At 46.5% G+C, this 13,100-nt stretch overlaps 3 protein-coding genes across 3 annotated transcripts in view; 1 reads left to right on the plus strand and 2 right to left on the minus strand.

Moving 5' to 3' along the window:
* Positions 1 to 933, minus strand: part of LOC6601625 (putative fatty acyl-CoA reductase CG5065) — a 16,065-nt gene extending 15,132 nt beyond the window's left edge. Inside the window, exon 1 of the mRNA XM_026986787.1 lies at positions 696 to 933. The gene's annotated coding sequence lies outside the window, so the exon portion shown is untranslated. The remainder of the gene's footprint in view (positions 1 to 695) is intronic.
* Positions 1 to 12,914, plus strand: part of LOC6601627 (putative fatty acyl-CoA reductase CG8303) — a gene marked incomplete at its 5' end in the record, with an annotated part of 19,644 nt that extends 6,730 nt beyond the window's left edge. Inside the window, 5 exons of the mRNA XM_002026594.2 lie at positions 9,854 to 10,292; positions 11,080 to 11,584; positions 11,649 to 12,090; positions 12,161 to 12,418; positions 12,507 to 12,914. Coding sequence (XP_002026630.2) covers positions 9,854 to 10,292; positions 11,080 to 11,584; positions 11,649 to 12,090; positions 12,161 to 12,418; positions 12,507 to 12,639 — 1,777 coding nt within the window. The remainder of the gene's footprint in view (positions 1 to 9,853; positions 10,293 to 11,079; positions 11,585 to 11,648; positions 12,091 to 12,160; positions 12,419 to 12,506) is intronic.
* LOC6601626 lies at positions 7,977 to 9,280 on the minus strand. Its single transcript, XM_002026593.2, has one exon. The coding sequence runs from the start codon at positions 9,228 to 9,230 to the stop codon at positions 8,052 to 8,054; it is 1,179 nt and encodes a 392-aa protein (XP_002026629.1). The 5' UTR covers positions 9,231 to 9,280; the 3' UTR covers positions 7,977 to 8,051.
* Positions 12,915 to 13,100: the final 186 nt, after the last annotated feature.

The following is a 13,100-nucleotide window of genomic DNA, read 5'->3' on the forward strand; positions in this document are numbered from 1 at the left end:
GCTGGCTGGCTGCTTATATAATGAGCGTCCAGCTGACTCAGCTGATGGAAGAGCGGACGATAAGATAAGTTCTTATCAGCTGGCTTATCAGCCATAAAACTCCCCATTTGGATCACCGAAAATTGATTTACTTCTGGCGTTTGTTTTTTTTTCCATTCAAAGATAATTCAAAATTTCGTGCAGCATAATTTCAGGCCGCTTTCGCGCAAGCACGACCACACTGCTGCTCTGCTCTCTCTCCCGTTTGATGTACGGACCAGACCGTACTCTGCCTCTCTCTCTCTGGCTCTCTCTCGCGAAAAGCTTAGCTTCTCGCTAGCGGAAGCGTGAAACGGATATTTCAGATTTTCTGCTACATTTTTTTACAACCGCCGTCGTCGCTGTCGCTTCTGTCGCCAGCGTTTCCAATAGCGATATTCTCCGGATGAGATAATAAACCCAGCGACATACATTCTCCACTCGATAGATTGGAGGAGGCGGAGGAGACACGGCACAGGCTGCAGCAGGGGCAGCTGACGAGAGGGGTCTATAAATAAATGTTCGCTCAAAATGAACAAAAATAATACATGCTCAAACAGGGCAAAAATTATGCTAAAAATATCACCAACAAAAAAAAAATTATGAGCGCACATATGTAAGTTACAACAAGGGGGGTGTGCGCCGTCTGGCCCCTCGAGTCATGGGCGTGTACATACCGGCACAAAATAAATGTGAGGTTGGAAGCGATGCTCCTGGATGGATGCTGCTACTCCGACGACGATTTGAACTGAGGATGAGCCGTGCTGTCGAGAGGGCGGGAGGGGCAGCGAGGTTTTAGGGCAGTTGTAATCACAGCACTTTTTCTTTCTTCTCTGGTTGTGGGTTGTTGTTGTTGTTGCTAAACACTCGTTTGAGACACTCACAGACACTGCTTGGGGCGCACTTCTAGGAGTCGCGTGGGCGGTTACGTTCACCCACTTTTGATTGTTTTTTGACGTTGTTTGTGCGGTTAGTTCTTCGCGCTTTCAAGGGCAGAGGGGCAGGGGCAGAGGCAGAGGCAGAGAGCAGCACAGCTCGGAAGGCGACTAGCGACTGTCGGCTGACGAGGAGCAACGCAACGCCGGGCTGCCCGCCTGACAATTTTCACCATTAAAGTTGACACACACTCTCTCTCTCTCCCTCGCCTTTCTCCTTTCTCTACTCTCTCACGCGCGCTCTCTCTCTTTCTCTGTGTGTGTGTCGCCTTTCTCCACCCTGCAAGCACAGCAGCTTGCACTCTCCGACGCTCTCTGTCTCTGCCTTCGTTGGTGGTGAGCTTTGACACCCCGCTGTTGTCCGGGGGCTGCGCTGCCCTCTGCTATGATTTTTTCCACCACCTTTCGCCGTACTGAGCCTGTCCTAGAGTGTTTTTCCTATTGAATGAAATCCGCTTTTGTCTAGTTCTGCTTCTGCTTCTGCTTCCTCTTCTTTTACGCCTCTTCTTCTTATACGGAGAGAGCGGATGTGTTAGTCGTCGCACAAAGAGCACAAAACGGTATAATTATCAAATAAACACACCGCCAAAATCGTTTTCTGCACTTTTCTGCTGCAAAAATCATCGCATGCTTCGTTTCAAACATGCGCTGGCGCTGCCACTCTCCCCCAGCTGCAGCGTTGCCATACCGCCTTAAGGCAATTCAAATTCAAAATCGAATTCAAATTGAAATCCACTCGGGATTATAATCTGTCATCAATCTCGATTCAAGTCGGAAAACCCGATCTTGACGAGCGTCCAATCCAACCTTCGAGGACCAAATATTTGGACAATGGCTACAAGGTCGCCGCACGGCCGGACGGCCGATTGCAACGAGACGTAATATGAAAATCAAAACAAAAAGATGAAAAAAAAACAGAAAATGCACTGTCATTCGGGCCCCCAAACTTGTCGGTTTTAAGAGGGGAGAGGGGAGAGTGTGGACGTGCTGCTCTCCACTCTGCATAATAATCAATTTTCATGGGGCTGATGTAAATACATTAAGAAAAATGAGTATGGAGTTGAGGAATGATGAATGCTCTTATAATATGTGGGGAGTCTCAACCATTTATGTTATATTAGGAGTAAAACGTAAGGGGAGGAAACTACAGCACAATGGAAATCTGCAGGACTCCGAAGACCTAATAACTATTATAGACTTAAACTTATACTTTTATAGAAACTAACCAAACCTAACCTTCGCTAATTGACCAATTACCAGCCTCAAGAAGAGTATTAAATGACACAAGCCAGTTTAAAACGATAACAAATAGGTTATACATCGGCAAACACACAGCAAAAAAAAACAATGAATTACTCATGCGCATACCAGTACGGGATGGGTGACGTGAGCATCTTTGGAGCTGCGACCAAGCCCATCTGTGGAGCCCTCTTTGGACACTTTACTGCAACTCCCTGCATGATGACGGAGCACTAAAAAATGTGAGCAAATGTTGAAAATTCCCACCTCGTGTCGAGAGAAAGAGAGAGAGAGACGAGCAGCCAAGTGGCGGTGACTAAGTGGAAATTCGATTAACTAACAAGGGCCTCCTTCCGTTGCGGTTTAGCTTAAAGCAAATGGATTTTCGAGCATGATGCCAGGCACTGGAGTTAATATCAATGCAAATGGCTTTGCCAATGGGGCGGATCGTTTCATTTGTGGATCTATTTTGGACAGATTGGGTATCCATTAAGAGAGTGTGATGCCGTTATTCCAAAACGGTTGTTTAATTAATTAAATTGGTCATCTCGAAATATGCAAATGCCTTTTTATCTGGGAAATGCCAGGCTGAGACTGAGACCCTCCATAGATTTACGACCGCAGAGGTTTCCTCCTCTTACCACTTTCCATTGCGTGTCACAGAAATTATTGCCAATTTTAGCATTTCCTCATGTTGTAGGGCGGCGGGGGGGAGTACCTCTAATTACGGCACGGCACAGGTCTGTGTGTGTATGTTTGTGGCTGGTTAGGCCTACGACTTGAGGTTTTTTCTGTTTATTTGTCTCTTCCCCTCCTTTATGTAGGTCACCTGCAGTTGAAGATCGCTGGAGCTTTCTAAGCTTCCGTCAGAGAAGATCATTGAAACGGACAGTTTTGTAATGTTATTTGCTTTGGTATCATCAAGGCGTCTATCAATCAATCAATTAATCAGCAAAACAAAGCATTTTTGCATAATTAATCAACGAAAACGTGGATCTGCTGCACGTCATACGATCCCCCAGTGTTTTTTTCCTTCCCGCATTGACACCGGACTCAAATTATGAACATCAGCAGAATATGTATATGTATGTACTGTACCAGATATAACTGTATCGTTCTTGACCAGAATAAAGTGCAATGGTCAGCGGTAAGAGACAAAGAACAGGAAGCTATGTGACCCGCTTGAAGACCTCAAATTATTTGGAAAACTAAAATCATTTCAAGAGAATAACGAAATTTGTGGGAGTACGAGTAAAGTATTTCCTTGGATTCATTTGTACGTTGTTGAGTGTATTGTCTTCTAAGTCGAATCGCTTAACTCAAGCACCAGTCGCTGTCTCGCTTTCACCCGCTGGTTGCTGGGTTGCTGGATTGTGGATGGTCGCCAAACGGCAGCCAAAGGCATTGCCAGATCCACTCAAAAGATACCACGCACTCGTAATAGATCCGACCATGAGAGGGGGGCACACAGGTGGGAGAGGTAGGGGGTGGAGAGTCAGCTTTCTCAGTTACCGAAAACGTTGCCGATGTTGATGTCTTGCTGCTTCGTTAGCCACTCAAAAGTGCTGCTCTCTCTCTACGTGCTCCGTGCTCCGTGCTGCGCTCTCCGCTCCGTTTTGGTGTTTCTCTGCCTTCAGCTGAGTGTGCTTATTTCGCTCGCTCTTTGCACCCAGTAATGAAGGGTATATTTGATTAGTCCGGACAATAAATATTTATGATCAGTAACATTCTCAATTTTATAGATGGTACAACTTCAAAATAGCACATTTTTACATTTTATGAATATTATCTGGCCAACAAACTATAAACAAGGAAACGCAACGTTTCTGCTTAATTGTCTTTAGATATTTTTTTTCTAATAGTGGGTATCTAACAGTCGGAATGTCGACTCTAATGACTCTACTGTTATTTGTTGTTGGTTATTCGGTTTCGTCGCTGACTTCTGATTGTTTTCTGCTCCGATTTTCATTACTTAGCTTTGACGATCTTTGTGAGTTGAGAGCCAGAGACGAGACAGTGCCGATGAGCTAGAGAAAGAGAGCCACAGAGACTGTGAGTGTTTCTGATTCCGATTTTGAGTGCAAGTTTGGGTTTCAGCTTAAGCTCCGGTCGCGCCATTTCCTCGGATCAGTCTGCGTTGAGCGTGCGTTGGCAGTGACAGCAAAAGAAGAAAACCTCTTAGCCAACTCCTCTCCTCCTCCTGCACCGCGTCACAGTGTGCTCGGCCACCCCCTCCCGCTGCAGACTTTGGTCAATATAGTTTTTCGGTTAGTTTACACTTCCACATAAACAGTTAACACCCAACACTGGCCATCACAACCGTCGTGTGTCCCGGTCGTCTACATCTGCGTCTGCCCACCCAAAATCAAATCAAGTGCAAAGTGAAACCCCCCGAATCGAACCAAACCGAACAGAACCGACGCGTGGTGCAATCAATGATAAGTCATCGAAAGTACAACCGATTGCAACAAATTTCGATCGAGTCGAGAACAGATTGCCAAACACTTGGAAATCGATGACCCAGCGGAAGTGACGAAAGACCTTTGTGCTCAGTTTATCGGATATTTGTTTGTTTTCAAGGAAAACCCATTGGAATATCTGTTTGTTTTTCAATTTTCACTCGAATGTTTGTTTTACCTCTCTCTCTCGCTCGCTCGCTCGCTCGCTACCGCTCTCTTGGTTTCCGTGTGTGTTTCGGTTTTCCTATCAGTGTGTGCTGGTTAAGTTTTTCGCGACTGTTTTCCACATGTTGTTTTGCTGACTGCTAGAAAATTCATTGGCAAACCAAAGTAATTGTATTGCCTTTAGAAATATATGCTTATAATAGCATTTTTCCTGGTCTTTTCGCAAACAAATTTAAAGTTTTCTCTGGAACTGACAGCGTGGCCAAATCCAGAAACGCTTATTTCTTTCTTCTGGTTCTGGCATGGTTCTATAATTTATTACAGTTTTTTTGGATGGCTGACATCGTTTTTAACGCTGCCAACCGGTTTACCAAATGTTCCAGAAGAATATAAATAAATACTAATACAGTTTTTTGTGGTAGAATTTCGTTATGGCCACAAGCATCAAACAGGAATGTTCAATTGTCTATTTGTTAATGGGTCGAAATCTAAGCGCAAATTGTCGGAGCAACAGAGAGGCTAGATAGACAGGGTCGAAGCTATTGATACCCTATAGAATATATCTCAAGCATTATATATCTATTTTAGGGTCTTCATCCTATATTATAAGATGTAATTTCCAATTTTCGATTGAATTATCTTCAGAAATAAGATCATTCCTAGGTGGCGCTAAGATTCTCCACGTTCGTTGCCTAAGTCTTTAGATTGGCATTGAACGGAATCACAATTGTTGATTGTTTAGTGGTGATTGTTGAGCTGCTCAATCAATATGGCTTGCTTTCATTGTTTTTGTTGCGGTATGTTTCAATGTTAAGGTCTACGCCAAAATACAACAAATATTTAATGCTAATGCCCAGCCGCAGCCCCAAGTGCGACTTTTTCAGTATTTCAGTTTTCTCTGTTTGTTGTTTATGGCGTTCGATTCAATGAGTCTTCCCCGATCCCCGATCTCCTCCACACCGCACACCGATGGTTCATGCCTAGCATAAATAAAACAACGAATTATTGTTACACATTTGGTTGCCAAGGCGGAAATAAATGGCATTAAATGGAGTCGTATCAAAATCGAATCAAAATCAAAATCATAACAAAACATGAAGAGAAATCATTTGGCCTGGCCAAGCCAACGAGAGGAGAAAGATCTGATCGTCGTTAATAGAAAGTGACCGAAATGGATCTTTAGACATAAGCAAAAAACCGAAAATTCGTCGCAGTTGGAACATACCCTAACCGAAAACGAAGAGTCGCCTCCAATCGTTTGTTTTCGGCTCTTCTGGCCATCAATTTGTTGCCTAGGGCTTCGATACGATCTTGCCATTTTGAAGCTGCAAAATAAATTTCCAAATATTTAATATGCATAAACCGTTTCTGTGCTTCGCAGGGGGAGGCTTGGTGAGCGGAGAGCGAATAGAGAGAAAGAGAGAGAGAGTCATTTATCTCAATACAAGCGCAGACGTAGAAAAATTATGCAAATCTTAGGGCATATACTCGTGCACTTAAAGCTGTCTCTCAATAGCCAATAGACAATGTAGATAGCTATCAGGTATATACACCAGTATATAATAGATTCCACGTTTTTCTCAACTCAAAATACATGAAAAAATATTGTTGGTAAACAACAACAATAGAGAGGATCGGTGCAAGAAAAAAGAATTCATCTCTTGATTTCTGACCTCTACAGACACGAATCGAAAGATCATCTGTCTCCGATTATTCAAGGTTTTCGCCTAACAAAATGTCAAGTTCAACGATCCCCCAACCTTCTCTTATACCCCATCCCCATCCATACATCAATCTGTCTGTTTCAAAGCCAACCCACGAAGAACTTTACAGAGTTCAACAAACAAAAACTATTACAAATACGAGATGGAGATGGAAATATGACAAAAATGTGCCTCGAACGAAACTCAAATGGCGTTGGGTTGGAGCCTGTGGAGATTTTATGCAAATCATTGGTCGAGACCTCTAAACCTGTTTAGAGTTGGTGGCATTGTCTCTCTCAGATATCCCTCCATCCCATCCCATCGCAGCCACCAGCTACCAGCCACCGGCCCGTCGACCCATTTCCATCTTCTAATCCAAAATTTGCATAATTCTATCGCACGGAATCGGATCATGTGGCTGTGGCTATGGCATTTGAAAGCGAAATGCCTTGAGCAAGCGAATGTAAAGAAATAGGCGAGTCATTAGGCCAATTGGCCAAGCACAAATGTGTTGAGTCATCATTTGGAAATGGAAAAGCAAGCGAAGGTTAGTGAAGGTTAGCAAAGTGGGCCTGATCTGTCAGTTGGTCAATTATCAGGCGAATCAATTAGCGATCGGGTGATAAACCCCCAAAAAAGATGTGCAACTGTAGCAGCAGCTATCGGACAAGAGCTGGAGTGTATCCATTCGATGGGATTGGATTCGAATCATCTGCATGCCCAGACATCAGAGACTTTGGAGATAAACACGACGCATGCGATGCGACCGTGACCGTGCATTTTGATTAAGTTGTTTGTCTTCGAAGTTCGAACAGAAACTCTAGCTACAAACATCTTTGGGGCCCAACTCTGGCCCAACCCAGACAGACCAGACGCTGCTTGGGCTCTCTGGCAGCGCGGCGACCTTGACACAAATTTGTGTTAGCGTCAAACACGAATCCCACGAAAATGCTCAAAAAATTAATCTCTCCGCTGAAAAAATTGTTACGCATTTCGTTCATTATCTCTTCCACTTGCACAGACCTTAGCAGACCTTAGGCAATGGAAAACCCCAACCCTCCGCGTGAGTGCTAACTACAGCGGTTATACCTTGATTTGATTTCTCTGATTTTCTCATTCGCGTCTCTTTCGGTATCGCGGATATACGCCTCATTTGCCATTAATTAGTGGAGCTATTGATGGCCTCATGAGGTGAGGCGAACAAAGGCAGACAGTGTGCCACCGATCACCGATCACCAAATCACAAAATCACCGATCACCGCTGGATGCGGGGGGAAAGTACAGTTGGCAGTGTTGGGAAACGGCCTTGGCTTCAATGTTTCACTTAATTGAAAGCATTGAGAATTGGAAATCGATTGAGAGTGTTGTGTCGGATACAGTCCGATTACAGCGGAATGCTTAAAATGTGCGAAAGTACTGTTAATAGTGTTGAAAAGCAGATATAAAAGTCCAACAAAAATTATGTTTGAGCTCTATTTAAATACTGTATAATTCTGTGGATTGGTTTTTGCGTCCGCTGCGAAGGGTCTCGTCTAGGCGCCGCGCTTGAAGTCTCTATAAAGACTGGCACACTGTCGCCACTTGTTGGAGAAAGATTGGCTGCCGCTCGGCGGTGGGTTGGTCAGCTGTTCGGAGTAGCTGCACACGGGAGCTGGGGCGCGTTCCATCCTCGTGATGGTCATGTCAAAGCGCGGTGTCTTCCCCACATTCTCCGGTCGCTTGCGCAGAGCGGCTTGCGGCGGTTTCTCCTCCAGGACGGAATCATCCTCCAGCCTGGCATCCTCTGGGTGCTTCTGCATGAGCAGGTGGAAGCCGACAGGCTTGCGTCTGCACGTCAGGCGATCGATTACTTTCTGGTAGTTTGAGGACCTGATCGAGGGCAACTGCAGGTGGTGAAAGCTGCGGCGACTGTCGTAGTAGCCCCCGGGGTGTCTCCCCAGGCCACTGTGACTGCCGTCGCTGGGATTGAAATCGTCGCCGGGCTCTAGATCCTCGCTGCACCGCTGACTGGGGCAAGTGTGCCAGGAGTGCCAGTGATTTTCCTCCTCAGCCTCTGCGCGCTTGCGCAGCCACTCCTTGCTGGCGCCAGAGTAATCGTCCTGATTTTGTGCCTCGTCGCGATGGCTCATGGTCACGTCCCCGTCTTGGGCCTCGGCGCGAGAATCATCCGGCCTGGGCAGATTGTAGCCCCTGCGCGACTTTTGTAGCTCGTAAGCTTGGCGCTTGACCTCCTTCTGGCGTTGGTGCCGCCGCCTCTTGCTGTAGTCCTTGGCCGCTCTGTTAGGGTCCTTAGCCCTACGGCGGGGTCGACTCGACTCTCGATTCCGCCTGTCGTCGGCATCGTAGATAACGTCGGACTTGGAGATACCTGGAGCCTGTGCATCGCGTCTCGCAGGTCCCCGGGTCCACCTTCGCCTGTTTTCTTCAATGATCAGCTGCTGGCGCCGCATGTGCTCCTCGGGGTTTTGCAGGATGGTGCGCCGACCCACCTCCCACACGGGCCCACTTCGCTGGCTGCTGGCCATCGGCGGCTCCATGAGCCCCCCACTGGCCACAGGGCCATCATCGAACCGGTGCAACTGGGAATGCACCCCGGAGAGCGAGTCGGGGTTGTAGTTCCACTCGAAGCGCCTGTGGCTCAGGAGCCGCACCTGCTGAAGCTTTCCCCAGCAATGGTTTAGTCCCCGAGCCACTTTCAGCGTGCAATTCATTCTAAATATTGTTACAGAAAATTTTGATTACTACCAACACGAGGCTGAATATTTCTGAAATGATTGTTTGGTTTTTTTTTGAGAACTAAATTTTGTGTAGAAATCCAAGCGGAACAAATTGTTTTGTTTGGAAAACTTTGAAAATGGATGACCGAAATTTTTGTGAACTGAATGCTTGGGAGGTTATGGAGATTGTCTGATGATTTGTTATCAAACACTTCGATTTGACAGAAAATGCCGGACTCCTACATTGGGGTGTTGTGAAGGCATTTGAAGCATTATCTGAACAGACTAAAGGTATTTAGTAAGCGTGAATATCTTTTTCGTTGTTCATCAATCAATCATCATTGCTCATCAGAGAAAACTCTGAAGAATGGATAGGGCTGAAGTCCAAGAACCATCCAATTCCGGTCATCACTTTTTCACTTCCTCTGTATCTACTTATCATTTAATGGCCTTTGACTCGACTGCACTTCCGCCGGCAAGCGGATTTTGATCTCGCAGACAGACGGAAGCTGCCTTGAGTGGGGGACTTTTTTCAATCTGTTTTATCTGCTTCACCTTTTATCTAATAAACCACGACTCGAGACTAACTAACGTAAGACAAATATTCTCTGCTGCAGCTGGGCCCAACCGATTCCAACGTTCAGCAGCAAATTGGCGCCACCGACGAATCTCGAGCCCTACACCATGGCTGTCATAACGGATCATGACAGCAGTAGCAGCACCACCGAAACCTCCACAAACTCCACCTCTAGCACCAGCACCAGCACCACCCACAACCACAGCAACAACAACAGCAGCAACCTCAGCAATGGGAAACCTCAGCACAGCAATCGTGGAGCGAACAGCCAGCGCCAACAGTTGAGCACGGCCCTGACCATTCCAGAGTTTTTTGCCCACAAAAACATCTTCGTCACCGGCGGCACGGGCTTCCTGGGGACCGTCCTGATCGAGGCCCTGCTGGACACACATCCCGAAATCGGCACCATCTATGTTCTCGTCCGGGGTAAGAAGAAGTTCGATCCCAAGGAGCGGATCAATCGCCTGCTTCAGAAGCCGGTAAGTGTGGTTACATTTGGTGTGGGTTACTCGGGGGGCCCAAGGGTCACGACCATACCCGCCCCTTGGCACTCTCGCTGACATCATGGGTATATCATTAAAGCCAATTACGTGCCTCTTTATGGAGCGTTAATTTGTCAGAGTCGTAACCGGTCGAAGGGAACGGGCAGACAGGGAGACCCACCGCGACCTCTTCCGCTTTGTCTGCTTAGCGGTTTCTGCCTCACGCCTCTTTCCACACATGTTTTCTACATATCTTTCTTTGGGATTTTATTCGGGTCTCTATTCACTTTGATATACCCTTACCCATCTCCCATTTCCCATTAGAGAAGCACTCCGCACTCCCTCACCGCTTATGAAAGAGAAAATTGAACCATGATCGGTAAAGTGTTAGCCAGGTTATGGCTTTGTGCTAGTGGGGATATCCGAACAATCAGTTTAATCCACAAACTTCAGTAGTTTTAGCTGATTATTTTATATTAAGCATTAAGAATCTCTGGGATCTATTGTAATCTTTGAACCAGTAAGAGTATCTAAGACTTCGGTACAAGCTATTTATCTTTGCCATATTTCTTTACCTTCGAGTCTTCACAACAATTAGTTAATTATAGTTTTAAACGCACTTTTTAATGGCGCAACAAGCACAGATTTTTGTTGTTTTGGAAATTACTTATTTATTTAAAAAAAACCGTTCCCCCCCCCTGGTAGTAGTAGTAAGCATAATTTGTAGACTCTCAGATACAAACAAGCAAACGGCTTATCGAAACAACGGCTTTTTCCCGCACAGATCTTCGAGAAGTACGCGGAGAAAACCCTGGCCAAGGTAGTGCCTGTCGTGGGAGAGCTGAGCGAGCCGAACTTCGGCTTCGGCCCGGATCTGCTCCAGGAGCTGATCAATCGCGTGCACGTGATCTACCACAGTGCGGCCACGATCAAGTTCAGCTCCCCGCTGCGCACTGCCATCCGCACCAATCTGACGGGCACGATGCGGACCATCGAGCTGGCCAAGCAGCTGAAGCATCTGTCAGCGTACATCTACTGCTCGACAGCCTTCTGCAACAGCAACAACCGCGGCCTGATCGCCGAGGAAGTGTACAAGTCACAGTTCGATCCTTACGACATGATGAAAATGGCCGAGGACGACGAGGCCTGGGTGGACTTCACCCAGCAGAAGTGCAAGGGCTACATCCAGGACCATCCCAACACGTACACATTCACTAAGAATCTGTCCGAGAACCTGCTGATGGCGGAGATGTCAGGACTTCCGGCGGCCATAGTCAGGCCATCGATTGGTAAGCGTTCGATTTATACATTCAAACAGAACCGACAACAATTTATAATTGATTGCTTTTCTAGTGTATGGCACCTTGGAGCATCCGATGAAGGGCTGGGTGGGCAATGCCAACTCCGGCCACTTGGGCTTCCTCGCCGGCTTCGTTAAGGGAATCTTTCGGACGATGTGCGGCCAGGCTTCGGCCGTGATTGACATCATTCCATGCGATTATGTGATCAACTCCTCCCTGGTCATGGGCTGGTATGTGGGGACCCGACAGCTGGAGCAGCCGGAGATCATCCACTGCACCTCGGGCGAAGTGAATCCGCTGACGCTGTCGGAGTTCTGCACGATCATCAACGACAGCGTGGAGCGGCATCCCCCCAACAGTTTCGTGTGGAAGCCACTGACCAAGCTGCGAAACGGCTGGCGCTACAATCTATTTTTCTATCTGTTTCATTTGCTGCCTGCCATGGTCTTTATAATTCCGGAGAAGCTCTTTGGCATTGGCATGCCACAGCACACGTAAGAATTCTGCTAGGACCTGCCTGAAGAATACCTCCTGCTCCCAGTTCTCAGATTGCCTCTCTTTCAGTGCCTATGAGTACATGCGCGTCTTCCAAAAAGGCACCAAGGCCTTTGACTACTTCCTGGACAAGGATTTCCGGTACTCCCTGAAGAATGCTCTCCGCATCTCCGCCATCATCCCGGAGAGCGATCGGCGGCGCTACAACTTCGATGCTAGCCAGTGCGACTGGTCGGAATTCATCGATCGCTGCCTCATAGGCATCCGACGCTTCTACTTCAAGGAGTCTGCGGTCACAACGGAATGGCACCGCAACTACTGGAAGGTGTAAGTACCCAGGACTAGTGGCCTTCTCTCCGAGCTCTCTCTCTGATCCAAGTCTTTCTCTCTCTCTCTTTCTCCTCCCAAACATCAGCTTTAATTTCCTCTACTATGCGGGCTATGCTGTCATCTTTGCCGTCCTGTACATTGCCCTCGTCCCCTTCCTGGGCATACAGATCGGTCTCACGCTGGCCGTGCTCATCTGGGGCTTCCTCGTCTGGCTGTAGGGGACCACCCGCACTCCTGATCCAAATCCTGATCCTGATCCTGATCCAGACTCTCTTGGACAGTGCAATATTTCTCTTTCTCCATATTCACTCTCCCGTTATCCTGTTCGTTTCCATTGTAGTTTGTCTTTGTAGGGTATCCATGTATTTTACTTTTAAGTCCTTTCTCTTAACACAATCTAGTACAAGTCAATGGTCGTCGGATCGATTCTCGGATTGAACATACGTTACAAAAAAACTGTATCATATGAAGAATAAACAAAAACAAAAGACCACACCAATCTATTCTCACACAGCAATGCAAAAAGTAGCCCAAAACTTAGTCACATTAATAACTATGTAAAATAATAAAACCCAGAACTAAACTGAAAATATAATGAAAACGATTGTAGATTGTTTTGTAATTATCATCCGGTATATAGTCAAATAGTCGAAGAGTACGAGAAATAAACTTTAAATAA

This window comes from Drosophila persimilis, unplaced genomic scaffold, assembly GCF_003286085.1.
Source record: "Drosophila persimilis strain 14011-0111.01,24,50 unplaced genomic scaffold, DperRS2 tig00000002-arrow-pilon, whole genome shotgun sequence".
NCBI classification, from domain to species: domain Eukaryota; kingdom Metazoa; phylum Arthropoda; class Insecta; order Diptera; family Drosophilidae; genus Drosophila; species Drosophila persimilis.